The sequence below is a fragment of the Gobio gobio genome, assembly GCF_949357685.1.
Source record: "Gobio gobio genome assembly, chromosome: 9".
In the NCBI taxonomy this organism is placed as follows: Eukaryota; Metazoa; Chordata; class Actinopteri; order Cypriniformes; family Gobionidae; genus Gobio; species Gobio gobio.
The window spans coordinates 38,292,342-38,317,543 of NC_137115.1; the positions used below are offsets into that span (position 1 = coordinate 38,292,342).

General features: G+C 37.8%; 1 protein-coding gene across 3 annotated transcripts in view; it reads left to right on the forward strand.

Annotated features, from left to right (window-relative positions):
- The window catches only part of tbxas1 (thromboxane A synthase 1 (platelet)), a 97,250-nt gene that overhangs the window by 883 nt on the left and 71,165 nt on the right, over positions 1-25,202 (forward strand). Inside the window, exons 2-3 of one of the 3 annotated variants that reach the window (XM_079825527.1) lie at positions 605-674; positions 2,571-2,702. In XM_079825527.1, coding sequence (XP_079681653.1) covers positions 2,602-2,702 — 101 coding nt within the window. In that variant the 5' untranslated portion in view covers positions 605-674; positions 2,571-2,601. Of the gene's footprint in view, positions 1-604; positions 675-2,555; positions 2,703-25,202 lie in introns of all 3 variants that reach the window. The other 2 variants (XM_079825528.1, XM_079825526.1) reach the window with 2 other exon arrangements.

The window sequence follows — 25,202 nt, forward strand, 5'->3', positions numbered from 1 at the left end:
TGATGACATATCTCAGGGCCTCTTGTTCATAATCAAAAGCCTGTCTTTGGGATTTAGAGAAATGCATGAGAAATCATAAAAGCTGTAAGACACATGTGACTCAATGTAAAGATTAGAACATCAAACATGCAAGATCACACTGATAAGCAGTGAAAAATAAAGTGCTCATATAAGAAGGTTGAAGGAATCTAATTGTTTGGTTTTTGCACACTGAAGTGAGTTAGCATTACCTAATAAAAAAAAAAACAATTGTAATCTGTTTCTTACAGTATAAAAGTAAAAAATAAAAAAATAAAAAAAACTGTAACAGAGTTTTTTTTTTATAGTTCTTGTAGTTTTATTGATTTTTATAGTTCTTTATTTTATTTATTTATTAACTTGACTGTTGCAACTTCTGAGCTTGTTAACCATTTACATTTTGTATTGATATTAACTACTAAAAATGCAGGTGAGGTGAATGGGTCAGGTGTCACTCACAGGGCAGTGTTTCTATCCTCACGAAGGATCTAATTCTGTCTAAATAGAACTTTCTGAAGAAAATGTGAGTGGTGCTTGCTAGTGGATGCTCTTGGTCTAGTGACTTTTCTTTCTTTTTTTGTTCTAGATATTATTTGAGTCACTGCTTCAATATAAGTCTATGGGATTTCTTTTCCTATTTTTTCACTGACAAAAGGGTAAGTTTGATTTACTCTAATGATGACTTGATTTGTTTATTTGTTGCTCATTTTACACTGCAGTGAAAAAAATGTGGCACAATGAATTTAACTGTAGCCAAATTAACTTCTCACACAAAAGTTATTTTCTTTTATGTTTTTATTTGTTTAGTTTTTTTTATGCTTAACTAGCTAGCAGAAGCAAATAGCAGGTTTAAAGGCACAATATGTAAGATTTTTGGATTAAAATATCCAAAAACCACTAAAACAATGTTATATATTTTGTTGACTTGGGTACTTTCATTATCCCAATGTTTCCAAGAATGTTTAAATCCAGAGGACTAAGCAATTTTAACCAGGACACGGACCATGTCCATGTGTCACCTATCAATGGCATCATAACTGCGTTACCTTATTTTTTTAAATAAATTTTTTTATAGAAACCATGGACACACCAACAGCGCTTTAATATATTATGTGTTTTATTAGACAAGTGTGCAACTGTTTGGATACATTCATAGACCGAAAACTAATAATTTTTATATAGCTCAACACAGTTAGTCTTCGTGCTGGGCACCATCTGTCACCGTCTGAAAACATAGTTATGTATATTATATTGCATTTCTGTAAATAGATCCTCATAAATACTACACACTGCACCTTTAAATCTTGTTTTCTTGACTTACCGCAAGTACCATGTTTTACCATGCCTAATATCCATCTAGCTTACTGCAGTGTCTCATAGTAGCCGCCGAGCGAGAACGCACAGAGAAACATTGTATCATTTCTTTCAACACACTCAAATAATGTATCTAATTTTATAAAACAACGCTGCGTACGCATGACCAGAAAAAGCGGAAGCGATTGTCTGCGGCATAATACAAGCTCAGCGAAATCCAGGAGTCATTAAGCTATGCCCTTGTTTTGAATAAGTGACCTCTAGCGGCGAAAAATAACATATTGTAGCTTTAAATCCCAGTGGTGCAATAATATTAGGATTAGTGTTAGACCGATATATCGGCCGGCCGATATATCGGGCCGATATTTGAGATTTTTACATGTATCGGCATCGGCCGATATAAGGCTGCTGCGTTCGCCGTTATTTTTTTCAAGAGATCAAGTTAAGTGCACCTAAGCATTAAATGACTAGGTTGTAAATAGTTTTAAAAGTTTTAAGTATAGTACAGTCAGTATGCACTTTTATGATGATGCTTGCTTGTATTTATGCTTAAATATTTATTTTCAGAATTTAGTTTCACCACTGAACTCTTTTTTTTTTCTTGTTCTACCTCACCTGTTTTTACTATTTGTTAAGTATTGTTTTTTTTTAGTTCAATAAATGTTCCTTTTTTAAATATTAAATTATCATCATGATCATTGTGTCATTTTTATGATGTAAATTGAGGGAGCAAAAGCAGTATCGGCTCCAAATATTGGCTCCAGAAAATCGGCAGCCCAGATCGGTCATCGACTAAGGCTGATAAAAAATCACTAAAAAATCCATATCGGTTGATCCCTAATTAGGATATTGCTTTATGCAGTTAGTGGTGTAATTCACATGATTCTCTTTTATTTAGTGTTTCTTTGTGTGTGTTATGTCTTTGTATATTTGCCTTCATTGTGTTGGCCTAGCAGTCAAGTCAAGTCACCTTTATTTATATAGCACTTTTTACAATGCCGATTGTAATGCAGTGTCCAAAATGTATGGGTGAATGTTAAATTATATAAAACTAAATGGCTTTTCTTAATATAATATAATAATTTGCTCATATTTTTTTTTATATGAAATTAAGATCTCATAAAATTGTTTATCTGGGGGATTGTAAGCTCGCTGTCATATTGTGATGTTACAGTGTGTAGTATAACCAATACTTTGAAGTCCAAGTGCATTTAGTGTGGCAGCGTCTCTGTGTGCAGGAACCCAGCGGTGAGAGTTACAGGTCTCATCATGCAGCCGTTAGTGGACATTCTGAAATGGTTTGGAGTCGAGGCGAGTGGACTCTCAGTGTCTGTGTGCCTTTTCTTGCTGTTCCTCGGCCTCCTTTACTGGTGAGTAAAACAATTTGATCATGAGGTTTCCACTTGCATCACAAACATTGTTCTCAGATTGCAATAGCAGATTTCTCATGCATGACCGATGTTTCTAACGGCACGGTGGGAAATTCACAGCACTGAGATCCGAACAGCTCGGGCTTGTTTTCCTCAGGAGCTGGATGGAATGATCAAATTCCAATCGCATGTGTCTCTGCACTTATCTTGTCTTCCTGTTTGAATGCAGGCAACATCCAGATTCAGTTCCCATTTTACAGTCATGCGAGGGTCAGGCTGAAGGAAATTCATCGCTTTTGCCTCAGGACCGCAAATATACAGAAGTAAAAACCTTGCAAACTCAAGTTTTCAATCCCAACTCGTCCTCGACAAATTTATGGGTTCATCGATCAGTAGCATCACATGATTATAGCTATGAAACAATCTATAAACATTTAGATGTATAAGTACACTGTAAAAAGTGATCAGTTAACTTAAAGGGCACCTATTATGCAAAATCCACTTTTTCATGATGTTTGAACATAAATGTGTGTTGACAGTGTGTGTAAACAACCACCCTATAACGATAAAAATCCACCCAGTATTTTTTTTTTTAATCCCCAAAAATCATATGCAGTGTTTCAGAACAAGCTGTTCTCAGATTCTCTGCAGTGTGACATCACACTGCAAAGGCCCGCCCGCAAGGTTTGACTGACACTGCCATTTTAACATAGACCCGCCCTGTGAGACCTGTATGCAATCTGCCACGCACAAGAGAGATGTATACGCCCTCTTCTAAAGACGGGGCGGGGATATGCAGCTCATTTACATTTAAAGCGGTACACACCAAAACAGCGCTTTTTAAATGACATTTTCAACACGTTATAATAAATTATCTGTTGGGTAATTTGTGCTGAAACTTCAGACACAATTTGGGGACACCCAAGACCAATATGACATCTTGTAAAAATGGGCATAATAGGTGCCCTTTAAAGGGTAAGTTCACCCAAAAATGAAAATTCTGTCATTAATTACTTACCCTCATGTCGTTCGACACCCGTAAGACCTCCGTTCATCTTCGGAACACAAATGAAGATATTTTAGTTGAAATCTGATGGCTCTGAAAGGCCTCCATTGGCACAATGCACGGTTCACTCTCAAGACCCTTAAAAGGTACTAAAGACGTCGTTACAAAGTCAATCTCTCTACAGTGGTTCTACAATAACTTTATGGAGTGACGAGAATCGTTTTTGTGCGCAAAAAAACCCTAAATAACGACTTGTATAGTGATGACGATTTCAAAACACGGCATCATGAAGCTTCGAAGCGTTATGAATCAGCGAGTCGAATCATGATTCGGATCGCGTGTCAAACCGCCAAACTGCTGAAATTTGGCGATCCAAACTGCTGAATCGACTCACTGATTCAAAACGCTTCGAAGCTTCATGATGCCGTGTTTTGAAATCGTCATCACTATACAAGTCGTTATTTAGGGTTTTTTTGTGCACAAAAACGATTCTCGTCACTCCATAAAGTTATTGTAGAACCACTGTAGTGAGATGGACTTTGTAATGACGTCTTTAGTACCTTTTAAGGGTCTTGAGAGTGAACCGTGCATTGTGCCAATGGAGGCCTTTCAGAGCCATCAGATTTCAACTAAAATATCTTCATTTGTGTTCTGAAGATGAACGGAGGTCTTACGGGTGTCAAACGACATGAGGGTAAGTAATTAATGACAGAATTTTCATTTTTGGGTGAACTAACCCTTTAACTTAAACCGCTGCTTTAAAATTATTAAGTAATAAACTTCATAAACTTGACAATTCCACATAACTTAATTTTTTCAATTATGCATGGTTTATTTACTTAATAATTTGAAGGGAATTGGTTTCCTCTGATACATTTTTACAGTGTATGGACTCAAAAAATAAAAACATTAAGTGAACTGAATGAAATAAAGCTTTCTCGATGCAATTAAATTCAAGCATTTTTACCCCCCACTTTTTTTCCTAGAACAAATAGTTGAAAAGGTCATATAAAAGTGTGTGTGTATATACACACATATACAGTGGGGAGAACAAGTATTTGATACACTGCCGATTTTGCAGGTTTGCCCACTTACAAAGCATGTAGATGTCTGTAATTTAGGTAACACTTTACAATAAGGTTGTATTAGTTAACATTAGTTAATGTTTTAGTTAACATGAACTAACCATGAACAACACCTCTGTTCAGCATTAGTTAATCTTTGTTAACGTTAGTTAATAAAAATCCAGCTGTTCATGGTTTGTTCAGGTTAGTTCACAGAGCATTAAAAAATGTTAGCACGATTTTAATAATGCATCATTAAATGTTGAAATTAACATTAACAAAGATAAATAAATTCTTTATAAGTGCAGTTCATTATTAGTTCATGTTAACTAATGTAGTTAACTAACGAACCTTATTGTAAAGTGTTACCGTAATTTATATAGTAATACACTATGTATTATTAAAAAATTGACTAGAAATTGAGTAAAAACCATGACAGCATGACTGCAAATCAAATAAAATGATTTCTAAAAGTCTGACTGGAAAAGCCATAATGAAGTCATGGAAATGAATTTGTATGAGTAAATGAGTATGAGGACTTTCTAATTTGAACAAGCAACAAGAATCCATTTCTTTAATGTGGTTATTATGACACATATGCCTGTAGGTTTAGTCATAGTTTCCATATAATTCTGTCAAACCGGTGCTGTATTTTTCTTTGTGATTTAATCACTGCATCAGTGTCCTCTGACCTTGCAATAGTACCAGTTATGCCTTTACAATGTTTAAAGGTGATTGACACAGTATACATTGGCATCTTGTGACAGAGTGTCAGATCTTTGTTGGTTAGCGACTAAATTCGTCTTTTTATTATAGGACGTTAAAAGTGCTTGGAACTTAACCAAGAAAGAAAAGAACTGAATCCAGTCACTTGGAGTACGATGCACATTTTTTTTCTGTTCAGCATCATTTTATAGAGAGTGACATGATTCTGTTGGACAGCAGTGGTCTTCAAAAACGTTGCAGTGACTTTAAACAAAAGTGCTCAGCATTTAAATGAAGGATTATTTAAACACTGCTCTTATATAATGCAGTGACTCAGGCTTTTGAGAATCTGATTTGCAGGTCTCTATTAAGGATATATTTAGTTTTCCATATCAGAACTTTATTACAGCGTTGGAATCAGTGAATTTAATTACAGCCATTTTTACAGGGCTTAGTCATTGTCACACCCTTCTTTCTTTAACATTTATACTGTCACCTTTAACAGAGAAGGAACACTGAAAAAAGACTTTCTCATGTAGTCCATAGCAACAGGAGTGCTCTGGACAACGGCTTGCAGGGTAATTAAGGTTTATGAACTTAAGCCAGTCTAAAAAGATAAGCAATGTCTTTCCTTCCAGTTAAACGCAGGTTTGGAGTTTTTCTTCTTCTTTTACATCCATTGTGATTCTTATGTAATGGTGGTCATAGCATCACTCCTTTATTTAGTGGGACCACGGTCATCATACAGTATATAGTATTACTATGCTATTCAAACCCTTGGGGAAAAACACTTAAGGCAACTGCAGCTCCAGCTAAAATACATCTAGAGTTTATTTGTTGGAGTAATTCTTTCTAATAACGTTATCTAAGAAATTAAATGATGGTTTTCCATGAAATTTTAATTATTACGGAATATGTATCAGTGAAATATCAAACAGAAAAGGCACCTTTCATGAATACACTTTGATGATTATAGAGGATTAGAGACATGCAATGTTTTTTGTAATGTCCTTCGAGATGCTGATATTCAATTCACTGTATTAACATTATATTTTTGAATTCAAATCTTTAATCTCTATCTATTCATCAATACTGAAATTAAAAATATAATAATCGACTATTTAAGTGTGTGTGTGTGTGTGTGTGTGTGTGTGTGTGTGTGTGTGTGTGTGTGTGTGTGTGTGTGTGTGTGTGTGTGTGTGTGTGTGTGTGTGTGTGTGTGTGTGTGTGTGTGTGTGTGTGTGTGTGTGTGTGTGTGTGTGTGTGTGTGTGTGTGTGTGTGTGTGTGTGTGTGTGTGTGTGTGTGTGTGTGTGTGTGTGTGTGTGTGTGTGTGTGTGTGTGTGTGTGTGTGTGAATAACACTAATTATCTCACAGCACCTGTTAGTGGGTGGGATATATTAGGCAGCAAGTGAACATTTTGTCCCGAAGTCAATGTGTTAGAAGGAGGAAAAAATGGGCAAGCGTAAGGATTTGAGCGAGTTTGACAAGGGCCAAATTGTGATGGCTAGAAGAATGGGTCAGAGCATCTCTAAAACTGCAGCTCTTGTGGGGTGTTCCTGGTCTGCAGTGGTCAGTATCTATCAAAAGTGCTCCAAGGAAGGAACAGTGGTGAACCGGCGACAGGGTCATGGGAGGCCAAGGCTCATTGATGCAGGTGGGGAGCGAAGGCTGGCCCTGTGTGGTCCAATCAAACAGACGAGCTACTGTAGCTCAAATTGCTCAAGAAGTTAATGCTGGTTCTGATAGAAAGGTGTCAATACACAGTGCATCACAGTTTGTTGCGTATGGGGCTGACCCCTGTCCACCTCCAAAAGAGCCAACAGTGGGCACGTGAGCATCAGAACTGGACCACGGAACAATGGAAGAAGGTGGCCTGGGGCTTAAACCATGAAGCTGGTTTAGCTGGCTAGACAGATATGTTTAAGCTTAGTTTGTGCCAATTCTGGGTTTTAGGTACCATTAAAGTTTCTTGGCTTTTAGCAGTGTTCATCTCTATAGTAACTTACGCTCCACGGCTAACCTGCTCCAGGGCAGGTATTGTTCTGGATAAGAGATCTCAAACTGAAATTGGACCAGTCAGCTGTGAGCAAAGTGACACACCTCTGATGCAATAAAGTCACTCACCCTTTTTCTACTCCAAATTAAAGGTCACTAGTAAATAGTAAATGGTTTTTAAAGACTAAAGCGTCTGGCTTTTAACAATGCTTATTTATAATAATGATAATTTTTAATGATTTAGGTATCATTTATGTAATTATTATACCCATAATCAATTACGCATGTATCATTCTAGTTAATCAATCATTAATAGGCACTTTGTTAAAATGAATATAAATGGCCTATATAAAGGTCATACAAATAAGCTTTAAAATCAATAAATAAAGCTATAACAATTACTACACGTGAGCTTAAATGTTCAATTCTCTCTATATATCAATTAAACTAACTTCATAACTTTTACTTGCATTGACGTATACGAGTTGTCCTCTTTCATAGACGGCTCTTTTGTTCTTGCTGTGTAAATTTGTTTAAATTCTTATTATTTTTCAATCGTAATATTCTGCAGAAGAGAGAAGTGAATCTCAGTTTCACTGATCCACAGCATGTGATTGGCTGTACATTACTGATGCCACAGCTAAACTCCTAAACTCAGGATGAAAGCCTGAGTTGACAGAGAAAGTTGATGATCAGCATCATGGGACCAACAAAGCTTGAATAGATTGGTTTGGTTTTGTCAACTCGAAGCTAATCCTGTAACTCTGAGTTTGTTAAACTACCATCATGGTACAGGCCCCTGGTCTGATGAATCACGTTTTCTTTTACATCACGTGGATGGCGGGGTGCATGGTTTGAGGAGCACAACAATGAGTTTTAGGTGTTGCCTTGGGACCAACACAATATTAGGAAGGTGGTCATAATGTTATGCCTGATCGGTGTATATACTGCGTATATAACGGTCAAAAGTTTGGAAACATTACTATTTTTAATCTTTTGTAACAATATACACTACCGTTCAAAACTTTTTTACTTTTTATTCATCAATGAATCCTGAAAAGAGTATCACAGGTTCCACAAAAATATTAAGCATTACAACTGTTTCCAACATTGATATGTGACTGAAGACTGGAGTAATGGCCAATGAAAATTCAGCTTTGCATCACAGAAAAAAATTACATTTTGAAGTATATTAATATAGAAGCCCATTATTTTAAATTGTAATATTTCACAATATTACTGTTTTTGTTCAGCATAAGACATTAAAAACAAAAGTATTAGGCCTGTTGCCCCCTATTTTTGGAAGTCCATATAGCATTAACTAAGAAATTATAAGATAATAAATGAATGATGAACACAAGAAAGAATCAGTTACTTATCAACTTTTTTTTTCTTCCTTCCATGGGGTACAAATGCTGTCCCTGTTATTTAACTTTTAGCAGTCTTACACTCTCACACTCACACACACACACACACACACACATATTCACAAAACAAGTAAATTCCTGTCTGTTGGCAAAGGCACGACTGTCATTCACAGTGGACTTAAAGAGGTTAGTTATGTAAGGGCTCACTCTGTCACTCACAGTGCAAATGGAGATTTATATCAGGGGATGAAACCTTTCTGCACATATGACAAAGTGGATCAAACAAAACCAGGATTTCGAGGAGGGTATATCAATAAGCATTTTGGGTCTGTCCCAAAACGGAAATAAGCCATATTAGAGGATTAGTCCCTGATTTGAAACTTGAATGCACTGTTAAATATAAGCCTTGTGTCCTTGAGATGCATGTCAAACGCATAAACTTAAAATACAAAAGACACAGGAACAAAACGTTCTAATCAATACCGGAGCCAAGTCTCTCCTCTGAGGTCATCCTTGTGTAAAGGAGAAGGCTTGAAATTGTTATTTATTTGCGTCAAACTTGCAATTGATATGGTAAATTTCCGGTAACGCAGCAAAATATGGCTAAATGTACTTGGCAAAAAAAAAGATAGTTTGGCAAAGGCACCCCAGCACATTTCTTTTTCCTTTAGACAAAAAATTGATCTTCAGTGCAAAAGGTTATAGCTTATATAAGAGGCCAGCTTGGACCAGTAGATTCAAGGGTTTTTCAATGACAGGGCCTTCAGAGTGTTTGCAACTGGCAGAATGTGAGGAAAGCATGATTAGCAGTGAGCTGAACTTCTTCTGAACTCTGTCCGCTTCTGCTTCATTACGCATAAACCCATGAGGAGAGGGGACTGGAGACAGCCGTGGCGTCACCTACTTGAATAAAGCGTTTCAGTGTTGCTTGCTGGTCTTTGACATTGCAAAAAAAGGTTATTTGGGTAACTTGAATTGGCAACATGAGGAGCTAAACGTCTGTTGTTCTGTAAATCGGAAGCCAAGAAGACCAAATCTACATTTGGCCAGTTTATGCCAATGCGTTGTTCAGTGGTCCTTGTGGAAGCGTTGAGAATGCAACGTGAACTTTGCGTGTGCATTGCGTTATGATTTGTTTTCTGCAAGTGACATCCAGCTTGTGTAGCAAGGACGTTTGTGTTTACGTACTTGCGAATAGGGTTCAACGGGGCTGAAGGCTCCACGGGGGAAAAGGCTAAAAGTTAATTCTGCATTAATTTGATTGAATATTTTGATGTTTTTAAAAATGTTGTAGATTTAAGTAGAATTATCGCTAAAATTATTGAATATATTTTGAGACAAAGGTCTTCTTAATGATTTTCAGTTTTGTTCAAGGTAATTAAAGCAACAGTTATTCAATTACGGAAGAATATTTAAAAGTATGGTATTTGGGGTAAAAGGCACCCCTGCTGTTGATTATATAGAAATCATATCATATAATAAAATATAATGTATTACTACTGTAAATCTATATTAAATTATCATGGAATCTCCTTCAATGCTTTCAGAATCATTACTTTAAAAAAATTTTTTTTAAATATATTTTAAAAATATATTTCTGTATTAACATATTTTAATGACAGCATTATTAAAAACATATGATTTTAGCTAAAGTATTTGTATCAATACTGTGTGCCTTTTGCCCCATGGTGGTGAGCCTTTTAAAGTCGCGTGTGGTAATTGGCCCCCCTCGCCACCTCATACATTTATAAGACTTAATAATAACAAAATAAACCACTTTCATGATTTATTTTCACACAAAATCTGTTGCTCCATGTTCAATACAAACATATTTTCTGCAATCATACACTATTGGAGTAATGAAAGCATATTTTTCTTATAAGGTGTGCCTTTACCCCGCTTTAACCTGTACTGTGGTTGTGGAAATCTTCATGCAGGATGTGAGATATTTTGCTTGTTTAAAATGTTCTCGATGGACTGTACATCGCGTTTAGGGATGCACAATATTGGGGTCGATATTAAATATTTAATTGTGCTGGCCACTTCCCCAATTTTTTACAGGTGACCTTTTTCCCATCATCTAATGCTCACATAAAGTGAAAATCTAATAAGTTAATAACTAATATGTCTAAAAATGTAGTTTTTACCAAATCTCAAAATGATGCTCATAATGCACTTTGCATCCAGATGCATTAAATATTATAACTAGTGCTATTATAAAAAACATTTTATTTAAAAATAAATTATTTAAAATAATTATTACATTTTATTCCACTCAGATATGCTGATTTATTTTATTTATTTATTTTTTCTGTCTAGGAAATTGCAATTATTATGCAGCAAAACAAGACTTTTAGAATGACGCCTTTTTAAGTGTTATAGATAGACTCTTCCATATATGAAGTTTAATGCACATCTGTTGTCCCTCTGTCTTCATTACATTCAAAAATGTCTCCTTCATAAAGACTGTGAATTCCCCATCTGTGAAACCTGAGACGTTTGTTTTCCTCTGGAATTGAACTTGCTAATCCCTCTCACTTAACACGCTGTGGCTATAGGGGCCTTGTGACCATGACCGAATCTCTCCACTGGCAAGGCTGAGTGGAGAAGATGACATATTCTAAAAGATCCTCTCATAAAATTTAAGAGTCGAGTGCGAACCCATCTGTCACCCTTTGACTCTCTGCATAAACAACGGGCACAACTTCAAAAAGGTCATGCACTTACAGTGGATGTGTGACATCTGCTGCGATATCTTATGGATTCTCTCGGTTTCACTTTATTGCTCTTCCAAAAGACAAACTCTTTTGGATTTATTGCAGGAGTCTATTAAAACGCTTAATCCTCATGCATGACTTTATTAAACAATTTTAAACACGTGCTGGCAGCCTGAGATGTTAGGTTATAATTTACATAGAATTAAAAATCACCCCATGTGATCTGTATTTAATGTCTCTCTCTCTTCACAAGGATTGAGATCCTACAGTAGCTGCGGTATTGTGGTTACAGTTTGAGCTGGTAACTGAAAGGTTGCTCGTTTTATACCACAAGAATGAAGCGATCGCCATTGTGCCCTTGAGGAAGACACTTAAACCCAGGTTTCTCCAAGGAGATTGTCCCTGACTTCATGGCACTGTTCTGTGGTGCTTTTGAGTGAAAGTCATGTAAACCGATTCCACTGGTCTTGGTGTGGTGGTTTTGTGGCGATTCTGTTCTAGGTTTATAATATAAATAGGTCAGGTTCTAGATGTTGATTGGTTAATACAGGGTTTCATGTCAGGGACTATATATTGTAGCAGAAGGATTTGAGTTGTTTTTTGTTTTTACCATACACTCTAAAAAAATGGTGCTACAGTGGGGCAAAAAAGTATTTAGTCAGCCACCAATTGTGCAAGTTCTCCGACTTAAAAAGATGAGAGAGGCCTATAATTTTCATCATAGGTAAACTTCAACTATGAGAGACAGAATGAGAAAAAAAAATCCAGAAAATCACATTGTCTGATTTTTTTTTTTTTAAGAATTTATTTGCAAATTATGGTGGAAAATAAATATTTGGTCAATAACAAAAGTTCATCTCAATACTTTGTTATATACCCTTTGTTGGCAATGACAGAGGTCAAACATTTTCTGTAAGTCTCCACAAGGTTTTTACACACTGTTGCTGGTAGTTTGGCCCATTCCTCCATGCAGATCTTCTCTAGAGCAGTGATTGTTTTGGGGCTGTCACTGGGCAACACGGATTTTCAACTCCCTCCAAAGATTTTCTATGCGGTTGAGATCTGGATATTGGCTAAGCCACTCCAGGACCTTGAAATGCTTTTTACGAAGCCCCTCTTTCGTTGCCCGGGCGGTGTGTTTGGGATCATTGTCATGCTGAAAGACCCAGCCACGTTTCATCTTCAATGTCCTTGCTGATGGAAGGAGGTTTTTACTCAAAATCTCACGATACATGGCCCCATTCTTTCTTTCCTTTACATGGATCAGTCGTCCTGGTCCCTTTGCAGAAAAACAGTCCCAAAGCATGATTTATCCACCCACATACTTCACAGTAGGTATGGTGTTCTTTGCATGCAACTCAGCATTCTTTCTCCTCCAAACACGACAAGTTGAGTTTTTACCAAAACGTTTTATTTTGGTTTCATCTGACCATATGACATTGTCCCAATCCTCTTCTGGATCATCCAAATGCTCTCTAGCAAACTTCAGACGGGCCCGGACATGTACTGGCTTAAGCAGGGGGACACGTCTGGCACTGAAGGATTTGAGTCCGTGGCGGCGTAGTGTGTTACTGAAGGTAGCCTTTGTTACTTTGGTCCCAGCTCTTTGGTCCCACGGGGTGAGATTTTGCGTGGAGCCCCAGATCGAGGGAAATTTATCAGTGGTCTTGTATGTCTTCCATTTTCTAATAATTGCTCCCACAGTTGCTTGCCTATTGCAGATTAAGTCTTCCCAGCCTGTTGCAGGTCTACAATTTTGTTTCTGGTGTCCTTTGACAGCTCTTTGGTCTTAGCCATAGTGGAGTTTGGAGTCTGACTGTTTGAGGTTGTGGACAGGTGTCTTTTATACTGATAACGAGTTCAAACAGGTGCCATTAATACAGTTAACGGGTCGAGGACAGAGGAGCCTGGTAAAAAGTCAATGAAGTCCCAATGTTTTGTTTCAACAAATTCTTTTTTGACTGCAATGTGGCCCTCAAGGCAGTGCTAGATTGTGAATATATTCACAGCTGAAGAAGCTGCGTGTCGTGCCTTACAACAGCCTTTTACTCATAATGCCATAATGTTCTTTATTGCTTCGGTATAGCGCATTTAAGATCATTTGGTGCTCTCTGTGTGTGTTTGCTTGGACTAAAATTCCTCATTCTTTACTGCTAGTTTCAGTCGATCTCTCTCTCTCTCTCTCTTTACCCTCACCGCAGTGAAATCCCACAGTGCTAAATTTTCTGTTCCCTCTGGGTCCCCGGTAGCCCAATCTAAGTGACTATCTTTGGCCTCCAATGTGAAAGTAGAGGCTGTGTGCCGACCATTCAATGCTGATTGTATCAAGCTGTGGACAGCTGACTTGGCAGCAAGGCACTTGCACACACTGTTTGACTTTCTTTGTCATTGGCCAGCCTGTGGAATGGTTATTGTTTAATTGAGGGCCGTTGGACAGCTCATCCATCACAGATGTTAATCATATCAAACATTCACACCTCCCTGAGAAGCTGCTACGCTCCTCCGTTTCCACGGTGACGGGCACCTAATAAATCTAAATATGGTAATCTACTCTAATTTCACCCAGATCCACCCTCCACTGTAAATGAGCTCGCCGCTGCTCGCCGTGCAAGACCGCCGCTAAGATAGGCCCGCTAATATGGAAATGGAGTACCCTAGCACACACCATTAAAGTCCGTAACCAAATTGTCTTGACACCTCATGCTGCAGATGTGCGGAGGGAGAGTTATACGTAAATTAAATCTCAAATTGCACAACTGTTATTCGATTATGAAGTGACGAAAGTCAGCAGTCGCTTTCGTCAGGCTCTTGGTTTAGTTTGTGGTGGCACTGTGTTGTAAAGCGTCAAGAAACGACTGACGAGCCCTCCTGCAGCTTGCATTAATTCACTGTCATTATGATATGATTTCGCATTAGATCATCTTTCCGTTGCTCCTAAAATGTATCTTATTTTCTGCCTGTGGAGTCTTATGGGATTAATAAAGTAGAAGTGGAGTCTTGAAGACAACCTTGATTAGAGAAGTAGTTGAGAATATTCTTACCCTAGACATTTCATTTAAATTACTTTTAACTTGTAGGGTGCTTTCATAGACTTCCTTTTAAAGCATCTAAAAGTTTAAATTACGCCATTTTTATTCTCACTCTTATGTCATTCCAAATCTGTATGACTTCTGTATGAGGTTTTGAACAACTCTGGTTGCTCTTTTCCACGCAATTACGGTGAATGGGGATTGAAGCTTTCAAGCTTTGAAAAGGACGCAAAAGTATCGAAAGTGTGGTCCATATGACTTGTGTGCTAGATCGTACGTTTTCTGAAGTCATATGATAGCTTTGTGTGAAGAAAACAGACCAAAGTTAAAGTCGTTATTCACGTCCAGTTGGCTGTTAACTGACCGGATCATTGATTCAGTGAGTTGTGAACTGGATCAAATCATGAACGATTGATTCAGAACACAGATTCATTGAAAAGATCCGAGTCAACAATTCAAATCTTTCTCATAAACTCAAGGAGAATTAGATTTCAAGAATTTCAGAGAATAATGACATAAAATTCAATCTGATCCTCGCAAAAAGCTTCAGAGACTTGGAATATTAGATTTAAATTAAGTTTAAAGTGTAAAGTGCTCTCATAGACTTCATTTTAAAGGAGTAGTCCACCTGAAAATGAAAACCACACCATTATTTACTCGCTCTCATGTCGTTCCAAACCTGTATGACTTTCTTTCTGATAAAGGAACATAAATGTAGAGGTTTGAAGAACTGTACTGATCACTCTTTTTCCATGTAATTACAGTGTATGGGGATTGAAGCTTTCAATCTTTGAAAAGGATGCAAAAGCACCATAAATAAGTGTGGTCCATATGACTTTCTGGCTAGATTGTACGTTTTCTGAAGTCATATGATAGCTTTGTGTGAAGCTTTGTGTTGTCTTGCTGAAGAAAACAGACCAAAATTATAGTCGTTATTCACGTCCAGTTGGCTGTTAACTGCATGACCGGATCATTGATTCAGTGAGTTTTGAACTGGATCAAATCGTGAGCGATTCATTGAGAACACCGATTCATTGAAAAGACCCGAGTCAACAATTCAAATCTTTCTCATAAACTCAAGGAGAATTAGATTTCAAGAATTTAAGAGAATAATCACATAAAATTCACTCTGATCCCCGCTTCAGAGACTTGGAATATTAGATTTAAATTGCATTTAAAGTGTAAAGTGCTCTCATAGAAAAATATATAAAAGAACAGTTTGTTCACAAATCAAATCAAGAATGGGCAGATCTTAAGAATTTCTGTGAATAATGACTTAACATTCAGTCTGTTCCTCACACAAAGCTGTCATTATCGCTGTGGCTTCAGAATACTTGGAATATAAAGCATGAGTCATATTGACCACTTTTAGGTAAGCATGTCCCCTTTGAAGCTCATTATAAAAGCCTCATTCTGTTAGTAATTAATGCATCAGTACATTATTCAAAATGTCTCCACAGAAGAAAGAATGTCATACTGGTTATAGGACAACATAAGGGTGAGTAAATAATGACAGAATTTTTTAAATAATGACCGAATTTGTGGATGAACTATTCCTTTAAGTCATTGTCCTTTTATATCACGTCTGTGAGTTTCAGATTGATACAGAATCTCTCAGCCATCTTTAACGAGTCAGTGTGGCGAGACGTGCCGTAGTCCCTGCTGAGGGCTGGAAATAGCACCGTGTTTTGTGAGGAAAGGCTCGGAAGAACAGGATTGGGTCCTGGGGAGGTGTTATGGAACCAGAGGGACTCGCATGACTAATGCCGATGAGAGAGATGTCACAGCAGGCCCGTTCACACTTCTATTTTAGCGCCATTTTTCAGCCTATTTTTGGTTATTGTGTTTCACAGCTGGCTACACATGTGCACCTGCACACACAATGCACTTCGGCAGTGAGGAGGTGACAGGGCAAGATATACTCCTTTCCAAAGCTGCCTTCTCTCTTGGTTTATTCCTTTTCCTCCCCTTTCTCTGCACTTTAAATAAGCACGTTGATGAATGGTTGACGATGGTTCGGCACCGAGAAGACGTGTGAACTCCTTCCTCTGTAGTCTGACACGGACGGAAGCTATAACAAGGAACAAGTGTTTGTGTGTTTAATAAAGGCTGGTATGCTGAAATTGTAAGTGCACATTGCATAATGATGAGATGAATTAGAAGTCATTAAAATAAACCCTTTGAACTCAGTGAGGGGCTTTTAACATGCAGCCATTAGTTTGTATAGCACGACGACACCGGTCGGTAAACAAGGATATCTTACATCAACTGTGTAGGTTGGTAATCTCTTCTACAGGCAGCACTCAACAATCCCTCTGGGTACAGTAACAGCACAAAACCTTGGTAAAATGCATGTCTGCATGAATCCATCTCCAGTTGTACACAAATCAACTGTAAATATGCCAAGCTCTAAATCATTCAATAATGGCTATTTACTGACTGTTATAAAAGCTGCTAGCTGTTCGTTCGATGATATGCATCAATAGCTAGAGTATCCATTTAGGTTTATAGACCAAACCCAAATTGGTGTGTGCATATGACCAAAAGATTATAGGTAACTTTTTTTTTAAAGTTAAATAATGAATAAATACATCATGAGACATTTTTTTGTCTTACCCTGATTCACTATAGGCTTATGCCGATTTCGATTTTTTTCAGGAAATTGCGTACATGCGTAATTGCGTACATGCACCTTGTCCATGCGTGTCTCGTCATATCCCTAAATAGAGAAAAGTGGTGTAAAGGGGAGAGCGGGGCACAACCTAACGCTTTTTGACTTTCTCAGTTTGTGTAAATCCACTTGGGGTTCAGAGTATTTATTTTTTTCCACATGAATTGCACACATGTCTAGTACAATTATGTGGTTTTGTTTCATTAATACAGTGTATACTTTTTTCTTGATTTACCCCAAAAGAATGGAAGGGAAATGTGACAACATGCCCCATAGGTGGGGTACATTGTAACATGACCAAATGACAGCTTAAAATGTTATCTGATATAATCAAAAAAAATTCCAAGACAAACTAAAATATTTTGTCAATAAAATACAATTATTAACTTTTAAAAATAAAATAATGGCATTTTGTAATAATTAAAAATATGCTAATTTTTTTATTTGACAACAAACACATCGCTAAATACAGCTATACGGCATAGTTAAAAACATAATAATAATGAATAATTCTGAACATTGACTCTGTCATTATTCAACCTTTTCTTATGGTTTCTCAAAATAATTAATAAAAGTATAGAATATAATGGCATATTTCTAATAGGGGCTCATTGTAACGCAGTGTTACAACGCACCCCATCTGCGCAACTGGGATTTAAATTGTGGCTTGTGTCTTCTGCTGGTTAGATCAGCATTAAAGGACGATCTCAACTGTTAAATAACAGATATAAGATTAAAATAATATTGGATTTGTCGTATTTTAAATAAACACAAAAAACAGAGATGAAAACTTAACTTAAGTAAGAAATTTACTTTTGCTATGGTTAAATACATGTTCAGTAATATCTTCCAGAGATTTTTTAATTTTGGCGCTATTTTTTCTCTTAATAATGTTGATATGGCAGCTTAAATACACTAAGTTTCGTCATGTGGAAAGGGTTAAAAAATGCGCGTTACAACTAACCCCGGTTGTGCCCCGCGCTCCCCTATATGGTGTGGGCGTGGCATAAGGTTAGTTGTCACAATGAGCCAGAAAGGTTGACATGGAGCACGCTAAATCTCAAACCACTGGAGAATCACCCGTTTTAAAAAATGCCTAACAGAGGAGAATTTGCTAGCAAAAAGAGAATGTGGCAGAGCTCGTAATAAAACAAGACTCAACATTGGCTTGGGTTTTCGGAGATGGCGAGAACTGAGGGATTTGAAATGTTGTAAAAACGAAGCGGAGATGGCGTTTTTACTACTCAACACCTGAGTAAAGTATTTTATTGAACAGATAAATTGCCTTATGTACCTTATCATTATCTACTGTGAAGGGTCATTTCATTATTGTTCATTATTCATTATGGTCTTCAGCTAGTTAGCTTGAGATCCTTTCCTTCTAAACTGGTTATATCTCTTAAGCCTAGTAGTGAATGTTTTATGAGCAGTAGGATAGCATATACATTCGCACAGTCACACAAAGCCAAAGCACAACCAAAACTACGTTCTTCTGCAAAATGCATGCAGTGTTTTTTTTTTTTTTTTTTTTTACCGCTAGAGGGCTAAAAGTTACTAACCTGACAAGACGAGGCTTAAGCTAGCCCCAGACTAAAATGCATGTTTGAGCTGCCATAACTGAAAGCAACTTGAACTGGTTTATCTAAAAATATATCAGTGCCATATATCAGTGTTTTGTTTCACGCACACAAGTAATGTTTTTTTTTTTCCCTAAGGAACATTTATAAAGCTAAATGTCCTAATTGAACTAAGGTCTAATCCTGGCTTAATCTAAGCCCTGTCTGTGAAACCAGGCCATAGTGTACCTTTTAAAAATTATTTAAATATTTGTAATGCCATAATACTTCACAAATAGTTTACATAATTGTATTTATTTTCTTTTTTTATTTGTAACCTGGACACAAACCATAGGATGCGATTATTCAATAAATGGAAAAACAGTATCTTTTATTGATGCATTTTGATGGAAAATTGATTCAAGAACTGCTGAGAAGATAATGATAGGATCATGTTTTTTGACTTTATATAATGTATTGAAGTAATGATAGGCCTTTCAAACTATTTTTTTTTTATTGTATTATTATTTGAACAGTTATGTACATTGCAATCAATTAAAAAAAAAAGAATCTTATGCTCTGCAAGGCTGCATTTATTTGATCATAAATACAGTAAAACAGCATATTGTGAAATATTACAATAAAAAAAACTGTTTTAAAATGTCACATGATCCTTCAGAAAACATGCTTATATGCTGCTCATTGTGTATGCCTCTGAGTCCTGTGTGTGATTGATTATGTGACAGGGGAGAATCTTTGAAATGCATAGCTGTGAGCGTGTGTCAAACTGGACGCCCCTGTAGGAGCCCCTGTGTGGATGAATGACACATCTCATTTGTGTTTCTTAAGAGATTTTCAGGCTGAAAAATATTTTAGTCTGTGGTGTCAGATATTAGCCTTGTGATTTGGGATTAGACGGTAATGAGGAATCTTTGTTTTATGGTAATAGGATTGCCATAATACCAGCAGTTAAAAACAGGGTTGTGAAAACTTCAGAATTGATAAATTGGCTCCCTTTTAAGTTGAATTGGCCACATAGGAAGTTGAGTTGGAATTCCAGGAAGAGGAATTCATAGAAATTCAATGCATTCTGCATAGATGGATAGATAGCCATATTGCGCCAGAACGCTCACCACACACCAGCTGATTGGTGGAGAGGAGTCTGAGTGATGAAGCCAGTCGTGTGTGTGTGTGTGTGTGTGTGTGTGTGTGTGTGTGTGTGTGTGTGTGTGTGTGTGTGTGTGTGTGTGTGTGTGTGTGTGTGTGTGTGTGTGTGTGTGTGTGTGTGTGTGTGTGTGTGTGTGTGTGTGTGTGTGTGTGTGTGTGTGTGTGTGTGTGTGTGTGTGTGTGTGTGTGTGTGTGTGTGTGTGTGTGTGTGTGTGTGTGTGTGTGTGTGTGTGTGTGTGTGTGTGTGTGTGTGTGTGTGTGTGTGTATTATATATATAATAAATATGGGGATGATCAGGAGGCCATGCTGGACAGAGGCCAATGGGCAAATTTGGCCAGGATGCCGGGGTTACACCTCTACTCTTTATAGAAAGGCCATCCTCCGCACTGCAGTGGGTCAGGACCTCGGTTTAACATCTCATCCGAAGGACGGTGCTTGTTACAGTATAGTGTCCCCATCACTATACTGAGGCGTTAGGACCCACACAGACCACAGGGTGAGCACCCCCTGCTGGCCTCACTAACACCTCTACCAGCTGCAATCTAGTTTTCCCAGTTGGTTTCCCATCCAGGTACTGACCAGGCTCAGCCCTGCTTAGCTTAGATTCATTCTTCATCACGGCACCTGTTAGTGGGTGGGATATATTAGGCAGCAAGTGAACATTTTGTCCTCAAAGTTGATGTGTTAGAAGCAGGAAAAATGGGCAAGCGTAAGGATTTGAACGAATTTGACAAGGGCCGAATTGTGATGGCTAGACTACTGGGTCAGAGCATCTCCAAAGCTGCAGCTCTTGTGCAGGGTGGAGGGTGTTCCTGGTCTGCAGTGGTCAGTATCTATCAAAAGTGGTCCAAGGAAGGAACAGTGGTTATCCGGCAACAGGGTCATTGGCGGCCAATGCTCATTGATGCACGTGGGGAGCGAAGGCTGGCCTGTGTGGTCCGATCAAACAGACGAGCTACGGTAGCTCAAATTGCTCAAGAAGTCAATGCTGGTAGAAAGATGTCAGAATACACAGTGCATTGCAGTTTGTTGCGTATGGGGCTTAAAGGATCTGCTGCTAACATCTTGGTGCGAGATACCACAGCACACCTTCAGGGGCCTAGTGGAGTCCATGCCTCGACAGGTCAGGGCTGTTTTGGCAGCAAAAGGGGGACCAACATCGGTGATCGGTGTATATAGATATATGTGTGTGTGTGTGTGTGTGTGTGTGTGTGTGTATAAAAGTTGAGAACTTTTTAATCATCAATTCAAATACATTGCAAACATCAAGTAAATTTAAGTTTAGTTTACTAAATTTTTTTACAGTGAACCAGTCAAAATCTTCATGACATTAAAAAATGAATGCTTATACACACATTAGATAGTCTGTGCAAATGAATAAATAATCAAATTATCCTTATTCGATGCCAAAGTGGCATGTTACTTATGTTGAGAGATGCGTAAATGTGAAAAGGTTATTTCATGTTTATGGCAGTGAGATCAGATTCTGTACCAAGATGCATACTCTCAAACATTTGAATTGCATTTACATGTTTACATTGTGTGTTTACATTTGTACTTTGTGTTTTAAACTCATTTGGGCCTCTGTCCTGTGTTTGTTGTTAGCCGTGTGTCACTAGCTTTGCTGTCGCAGATTGTTTGGTGTTGTGTTGGATCGTAGAGCCTCCTCTTCCACAGCTGATCAATCGCAGCAGCTCTCTGCTCCCAGAGATAAATGTGCGGTCTGAGCTCACTACCGTGCCGTGACCGCCAAGTGTCTGATCCAGGTCTGGGTACTCCACAGGGGAGCTCGTCCTCTGCCCACCACCAGACCGCTTAAGCAGTTCTGGGCATCTCTTTCCTCATGCACACACTCACTCTCACACAGGCCCACGGCACCATCAGCAGACTATTGAGCAGAGAACTGGCAAACCGCGGTCCATGTGACTGCGACTGCAGCTGCACACTGTGGGGCGTTAGTGTGTGCATGAGAGCGAAAGAATGGAGTTTGTGATTTTTGTGGCCATGATAAAACTCCTGTCCGATGGGCTAATCCAGCATGAATCAATGCGCTTTTATTGGTGCCCATTTTTAATAGGCTTTTACAATAGAAAAGAGATCAAATGTGTCATGGATGATCAAGAGAGAAACTAGAAGCAGCTCAGAGCAATTATAGCCTGCGCTTTTATGCCTGGCAGGATCAATGTGTGCGTCTGAGTGCTTCAGGACCTGTTTACTGATACTAACTTGAAGTCTGTCTCTGACACAAACAAACTGTCTGCTACGTAAACTCTGCTACGTGTCCGTAAACTGAGCTTGAATGAATTTTAGTGTTGTGGGATGCTGTAGCAAGTGAATATTGTGTAACTATGAGTGTATGTGATTGTGTATGATACAGACAAGGAGAAAGCAGTCTCATGAATTCAGAGTTTTTATTATGAACATAAAGTCTGCTGGCGATTCTGGCCGTAATAAAAGACTGATCGTAATATACGATCATATATAAAAGATAAGTGTGCGACTGTAGTTTATTTTGTTTTTACAGATTAAGGACGTTTAAGACAGGTTTATCCGAAATGGGTTATATCGTAAACATATATCAGAGCAAAACTCAAATAATTGTGCAGGAGTGTACAAAAAAACACTGAAGAAATTGGTGTAGAATACAGAACTCATGTCGGTCTAAAAGTAGTAAATTGGCTTCTGCATTTTCTTTAGTATTCATGAATATTTTATCTTTTAATATTTTGTTTAATGTGTATGCATCAGACGCTCAGTGAAAGGACTATGGGCTATACATTTAAGTTGTAAGGTCACAAATAATTGAACAAATAATAGTTTTGCTTGTATCCGTCACATAAAGACTGAAGTCCCATATGTAATTCATTCATAAATCAATTTGCCGTTATCTCTTTAATATATAAATTTGAAAGGCAAACATAATTATGTCCCAGAAAGAAAGAGGAAGTTACTTGTTTAGTCACAGTACACTGCAAAAAATGATATAGAAAATATCTGCCAATAGGGAAAGAAAAATTAACTTATTTTCCATGCCGATCCGTTATTTTTTTCTTGTTTTAAGCATAAACTCATTTAATTTCAGAAAACAAGGCTTTATAGCTTATGTAAGTATTTTGATTTAAAAATGTTTAGATATTTATCCTGGAAAACCAGACTAAATAGGAAAATGTTTTGCTGTGTATTTATTTTTGTTTTAAGTGATGTTAGCAATATTAATATTAATGCTATGATATCCAGTGTAACTTAAGACTTATGGGGTTGTGTACGTAAGGTTGGAAAACACTGCCTTAAAATGCTACCTACATAGGCAGCTAACTAGCTTTTGAAACGGAGCCGTAGTTTGAGCATCTTGAGTCTTTATCAGGAAAAAAAAAAAAAAGCCCTTTTCCCCCACTACAGAATCTGGACAGCAACTTTTCAGTTTCTCACCCGTCTTTCACCTCACAATGCATCTCTCCTCCTTTATGACACTTTTGGCCTTAATGAGAACATTGGCTGGCCTGTTCCTTCCAACCGCTCTCTGAAAACAACACAGCGAGTCCCTTGCTGTCAGTCAGACATGGTTGTTTCAATCTCTTCTTCCATTCCAAGGACTGCTCGTACACCCCAAAGATACAGGTCACCCTAAACACATAAATTTTAATGACTTCATCATGTGCAAGTTTAAACCGAAGCTCAGCAAACTATAATGTCAGCCTTGGAGACAGTTGTGTTTGTGAAAGTGTTCAGCTGTGCTTGTGTGCACATACATTTTTTAAGTTGAAACATGTTTGATATGTTTGTGTCGGTGGCCAAAAGTGAACCTTCCTTACCTTGTAGGACCTTTAAAATTCAAATTTGGGAAGGACAGAGTAAGGCTATGGTAAATATTTAACAAGGAGGCTGGGTGTGAATTTGAGTGGTATTTTAAGGACTGTCTTCCACCCTGGCCTTTCCCCAGTATATTTAGCCTGTGGCACATCTCTCTCTTTCAGCCCCTGGCACAGGACTCAGAAACGGCCAGTCGTATTCACTGATAAGCTACATCAACATCTGTTTATCTAGCCTGGAGAGACACATAGAGGAGATGCCTCACTGGATTTGTCAGTCAGCTCAGGCTCGCATTGAACTACAATTGATCGTCATGCAGTGGTGTGCTGTCTTGTGTAAACTTAATTATTGTGCTGTATGTCTGTAGTCAAATAATTAAATGGACATATACTGGAGCCTACTAAAAAGACATATTCAAAAATGGGTTATTCAGATAGCATCATCGTATTGGCATCAGAAACACGAGCACATTAATTTGACTTTGCACATTTACACGTCAACATATATTCAGGGTTCAGCAGCTTGACCAGCCATGATATAGAAAATGTGAGCTACAGTAAACAGAGGTGATTCCATCGTAATAGTCATTCACATATAGTGTATAGAGCCACATAAGTCTTAAAAAGGAGCTATTATGCCATTTAAGTCTTGATTTTGTTTTTGAGGTCTTTTAGAATAGGTTTTCATGCTTGAATTTTCAAAAAACACACTGCATGTTTCCACATATTTTACAATATTGCAGCATCTCTCTTGTCTGTCTGTAATGCGCTGTTTAATCCTGGTATCTATGAAGCCCCTCCATCTGAACACCACAGTGTGGTCTGATTGGTCGGCTAGACCAGTGTGTTGTGATTGGCCAACCGATTTGAGCCTTTTTTGGAAATGTCACGCCCCTTACCATAACCACGAGACTCAACACACTACTAACGTAACTCAAGGCATTATCCCTTTTTTTTGCGTATACCTTGAGCGTGAATAATTTAAATGGGGAACATTTTGGCCTGTACATTCCCAGAAGAAAACTCAAGAATATAATCAAGGCATTTCAGAGAGTTCAGAAACAGTGATTTAGAGGATGACACCCTTTGGACTGGACTTTGTAATTTTTGTCATGCAACATACACAAGAAAGCTGAAAATATATATATATATATATATAAAAAAAAGGGTAATAGGACACCTTTAAAATGATACTTCACCTAAAAATGAAAATGGTCATTTACTCACCCTCACGTCGTATCAAACCTGACTTTGTTTTTCTGTTTCTTGGACCCCAAACTTTTGCAAAATATCTCCTTTTGTGTTCCACAGAAGAAAAAATCATACAGGTTGAGAAGCGTCTCACTGTAGCCTGCGGTGGACATCCAACCCAGCCCACATCCAAAGTGTGACATCAGAAGCCATGCCCACT